Source organism: Ptychodera flava, chromosome 6 (assembly GCF_041260155.1).
Source record: "Ptychodera flava strain L36383 chromosome 6, AS_Pfla_20210202, whole genome shotgun sequence".
Classification (NCBI taxonomy): Eukaryota; Metazoa; Hemichordata; class Enteropneusta; family Ptychoderidae; genus Ptychodera; species Ptychodera flava.
The window spans coordinates 12,899,998-12,905,192 of NC_091933.1; the positions used below are offsets into that span (position 1 = coordinate 12,899,998).

A 5,195-nucleotide genomic window follows, 5' to 3' on the forward strand; every position below is an offset into this window, starting at 1 on the left:
CTACCAAAATCTGACCACCGGAAACGCGTCATTTTCAAGATGGCGTCCAAGATGGCCGCCATATACTTAAAATGGCCATAACTATACCAAAAAGAATTGCTACAAAAGGTTTCTCAACGGTTTTGATAGAGTCAAATGTGCTTAATAACATAGTAAAAGTCTACCAAAATCTGACCACCGGAAACGCGTCATTTTCAAGATGGCGTCCAAGATGGCCGCCATATACTTAAAATGGCCATAACTACTTAAATATTAAAATAGACTAGTGATGTCTGTGTCTACCACCATGTTTAGTGGTTTAGGAATCCAACTATCATATCTAGATTATAGGCAAGTGGTCATAAGTCCCATAATTTGCATATTTGTACATGTATTAAAAATAATCACTGTCACATTCTTCGTCCAGAACATGTTGCTCATGTGGATTTTCACAATTTCCGAGGTTAGGTAGTAAAGGGAAACAACTCCACACATCGTTCATATTTTGGGTGTTTGCGTTTTGTGTATGAAATTGTGTATAATATAGGTGTATGTCATGTTTGGCTGTTTTAAGAAAAGTGTTGCTTAGCCATGGTGAGACGTATCCGTAATCTACGTGTCTTGATGTTACTCCACACTGGAGTGGAGAGACAAGTGTGACACTGCGATCCGTTGGCGCTGCATTTCGAAAACAGAGTTTCTTCATCAGTCGCTTGAAATTCATTCTTGATTGGTGAGACGTGTTGAATGGTTGATTGTTTTTATTTGGTAGTATATTGTTCCACTTACATTTGGTGTTCAAGTAGGGAAGCTAGAATGTCTACTGGTTGGTCTTGTTGTGTTTGTGTAGGTTCGTGTGAACCTGAGTTCGAGCTGTCGTCGCTTTTGTGAAGTCTGACACTTATAAGTGTATTGCCTTATTTCTGTTCCTTCTATATGCGATTATTGGTTGATTTTGGAACAGTTTTTTATTTAGTGTTTCGTCTTTTTCAAGTTCATTTCAGTTTTCTGTCAAGGCTTGCTTGATTTTTGTCATTTCGATGTTACGGGCTATATGTTGTTATGAAGACTACTGTATTGTTGGTGGCGTTCTTTCTTTCTTTTTGTTGTTCAAGCTGTTTTTTCTGCTTTTATGATCTGTTTCTCTGATAATGCGTTCTATTTCATTTTTAGCTCATATTTGGTATGTACATAAATAACAACAAAACAGCTTTTATGGTGAGTCGGTGGCGTCTGTGTGTCTCTATGTATGTATGTGGGTATGTTAGTGCGGATGTATGTCCGTCACACGCAAAAGCTCCCTTACCGCCAAAGCTATCATCTCAGTATTTGGTGTACAGGGTAGATGCAGGGGCTGAGACGTGACGTTCTTCAAATGGACGTCAAAAATGTGCAAATGAGGTAAGAAAAAGGAAATCCTGCAAATATGTAGGAGTGGTGGCATGCCAGTGACTGAAACAGGCTACTCCACTGACCTTGAGTCATTTCCTGTCATTGTTTTTGAACTGTTACATATTAACAGACCTGCTCAAACTAAGAGGGACTAGCTGTTTTTGCTATGCATGTTGCTAAAGTTGACCTCCAGTACCTAAAGTTTCAGACGTTATTTACTTTTGTCATTCTTGTTTTTTGTTTAATATTTTCTTGTTGTTTTCTGGCTGTACTGTGCAGAAATTATTGTCATAACATCAACTTGGAATTTTCCTGCACTGATAGAAACAACATTTATTGTTGATCTTTGGTACCCATACTGGTATGTACCAATTCAGATCAAATGTGATGGACACCGTATAATTGCGGTATTTTTATATTGTCGGTCTTGTAATTTTTCACTAAATTGTGTGACTTTCTCTGTAAAATCGGTTTCGTTGTTGCATGTTCTGATGTATCATAATGTTTCACCTTTGATCAGACCTTGAATGTTGCTGCCGGATGGCATGAGTTTCTTTGTAAGAACTGGAATGTATCTGTTGGTTTTAAGTGTGTCTTGGTGTTGGGAATGTTCTTTTGTTGTATCGACGACCTTTGTAGATAGTCAGGTCTAAATATGTGATTTCTTGAGAGGAGCTTTCAAACGAAAATTTGAAATAGGATGCATTTTGTTGATGTTTGATATGAATTCATTGAGTTCGTGTTGTGTTCCGATCAAAATCAGGAAAACATCGTCCCTGAACCTCAGCCAGGTCGGCATTTGTTGTTTGTGTTTCTGTATTATTCTCATTTCTGTCTCGTGAAATGTAATATCTGCTATTTCCAGCGACGAGGGAGACCCCATAGAGCATCCCATATTTGCCGGTAGAATTCATCGTTTAATTCAAATGTGTTGTTTTTAAAGATTATTTTTAGCAGAGCTATCATGTATTTTGTACAGTAGTCTTCATAACAACATATAGCCCGTAACATCGAAATGACAAAAATCAAGCAAGCCTTGACAGAAAACTGAAATGAACTTGAAAAAGACGAAACACTAAATAAAAAACTGTTCCAAAATCAACCAATAATCGCATATAGAAGGAACAGAAATATAGGCAATACACTTATAAGTGCCAGACTTCACAAAAGCGACGACAGCTCGAACTCAGGTTCACACGAACCTACACAAACACAACAAGACCAACCAGTAGACATTCTAGCTTCCCTACTTGAACACTAAATGTAAGTGGAACAATATACTACCAAATAAAAACAATCAACCATTCAACACGTCTCACCAATCAAGAATGAATTTCAAGCGACTGATGAAGAAAACTCTGTTTTCGAAATGCAGCGCCAACGGATCGCAGTGTCACACTTGTCTCTCCACTCCAGTGTGGAGTAACATCAAGACACGTAGATTACGGATACGTCTCACCATGGCTAAGCAACACTTTTTTAAAACAGCCAAACATGACATACACCTATATTATACACAATTTCATACACAAAACGCAAACACCCAAAATATGAACGATGTGTGGAGTTGTTTTCCCTTTACTACCTAACCTCGGAAATTGTGAAAATCCACATGAGCAACATGTTCCGGACGAAGAATGTGACAGTGATTATTTTTAATACATGTACAAATATGCAAATTATGGGACTTATGACCACTTGCCTATAATCTAGATATGATAGTTGGATTCCTAAACCACTAAAACATGGTGGTAGACACAGACATCACTAGTCTATGTTTAATATTTAAGTAGTTATGGCCATTTTAAGTATATGGCGGCCATCTTGGACGCCATCTTGAAAATGACGCGTTTCCGGTGGTCAGATTTTGGTAGACTTTTACTATGTTATTAAGCACATTTGACTCTATCAAAAACCGTTGAGAAACCTTTTGTAGCAATTTTTTTTGGTATAGTTATGGCCATTTTAAGTATATGGCGGCCATCTTGGACGCCATCTTGAAAATGACGCGTTTCCGGTGGTCAGATTTTGGTAGACTTTTAATATGTTATTAAGCACATTTGACTCTATCAAAAACCGTTGAGAAACCTTTTGTAGCAATTTTTTTAGGGTCAAACCGTATTTTCAGCCGACTAATAATGAAAAATCGTATTTATACACAACTCGTCTCTGAAAGAACAATAGATATAGAGGTTGAGCAACCCCATTTCGAGTTGATATTTTTGGAGAATGGTATCAACCTGATGAACTCTCAGCATGATAGAAATTTCACTCGACTTAGTCTCGCGAAATTTCTGCCATCATGCGTCGAAAATGAATATTTGTCGGTACGGTCGTGATAATGTCTCTCCGCTGCGTCTCAAGACAATATCACGACCTACCTCCAAATTGGGCCGAAAAACGCAGACATAACCACAAAATGTAACATTCTGACATGTTTATTTAAATTTATTAAGATTTCTATTTATGAATATTGAAAACACAATTGCTGTAAACAACACCAGATTTGATATTGCTGGATATTACACGGTCTTTGACGTCGGTATTTCAGTTTTAATTGGTGTTGTGTGATTGCTTTTGGTTGCAGCTGGACCATTTAAGATGTCATTCACCCTCTTCTGTTGTTCCCGACTCGAACGTTTGTAATTACGAACTCCTTGAAAAAAGTAAATAGTTAAACAGTAATAGGCAAGATTAAGCTATCATCAGTCCTAAACCCCTTCTCACAATAGATCTCAATTGTGTACATTTATTCCCGACAAAATATGAAAGTTAACCTTTGTTTTTATATGAAGTGTTTAGTAAATACGCTTTTAGAAAATGCTGCTAAAGTATCTTGCACCTTCAAAATTGATATTTTTATAACGAGTTTTCTCTGACCGAATTTGGAAATTGGGCAATTTGCTTTTCATATTTGGAGCTTTCAAAGTCAATATAAATGAAAAATGCTTTAAATAAAGGAGATACTCGCTATCCAATGAACGATGTCCTGTGAGTTCCATATTCAACTGTTCATCAACTCCATTTTTGTAGGGACATGTGGCAGCTGTAGCTCTCTGGCCGTGGTTGGTAAAGTAGCCATCAATTCGTGCTGCCCTGAATAATTCTGGTACCACAAGATGCACGGTGTTGAGACCCATAGGCTGTTTGCTGAACGACACCTTTGATAATTCTTTGTGGTTGCGCAGGGGTCGCAAGTAGAACCCATCCTTTTTTCTATCTGGTGGGCACAGCGAAATGTATTTTTTTTATAGCCAGACATGACATCTTGCTGGATTATCGGTATTTGCATAATGCTTTACTTCCTTGCGGCGCACTTTCATGTGTTTCAGTCCTCCTTGGTTGCTCTTTGACACGTCTTCTACGTATAGCAGATACGGAGTATTGCCGTCAGGTTCATGCCAAATAATCTGAGGTGGGTCAAAGCGAAGCGCACGGTGTTCCCGTTCACTTCTGAGGGCAAAATTTTTCCCATTCAAGAATACCATTGTGCGAACAAGAACTCTGGAGGAATGGTCATCTAGTTTCATTTTCCACAGTACATCGATTTGCTCAGTAGACATTGTCTCGGCCTGTTTCTTGTTTGTTCCAATACCAATGCTGGACAGACTTTTCATTTCTGCATCAAGCTTAAGAACCTGACGGAAACCAACGAATTCTTGGTCGGCAAGAAAGTTTGTCCGGGTTTGTCTTTCGAAACAAATATAACTTTTTAAGCCCATTATCAATGAGAGTGCAGTTTTTGGTGGGTACGGGTGCCCGTCGACTTTCCTCACATCCAGAACCAACTTACTCATCCAATACTGCAAATCGTCAGTGGACAT

At 38.3% G+C, this 5,195-nt stretch overlaps 1 protein-coding gene across 1 annotated transcript; it reads right to left on the reverse strand.

Annotated features, from left to right (window-relative positions):
- Positions 1-4,619: 4,619 nt before the first annotated feature.
- LOC139134199 (zinc finger MYM-type protein 2-like) lies at positions 4,620-5,195 on the reverse strand. The gene has a single exon (XM_070701111.1). It carries the CDS (start codon positions 5,193-5,195, stop codon positions 4,620-4,622), a length of 576 nt encoding a protein of 191 aa, XP_070557212.1.

What these genes read in the sequence shown, in the direction of transcription:
- LOC139134199 (XM_070701111.1), bottom strand. Translation starts at nt 5,195, where the DNA reads ATGTCCACTGACGATTTGCAGTATTGGATGAGTAAGTTGGTTCTGGAT.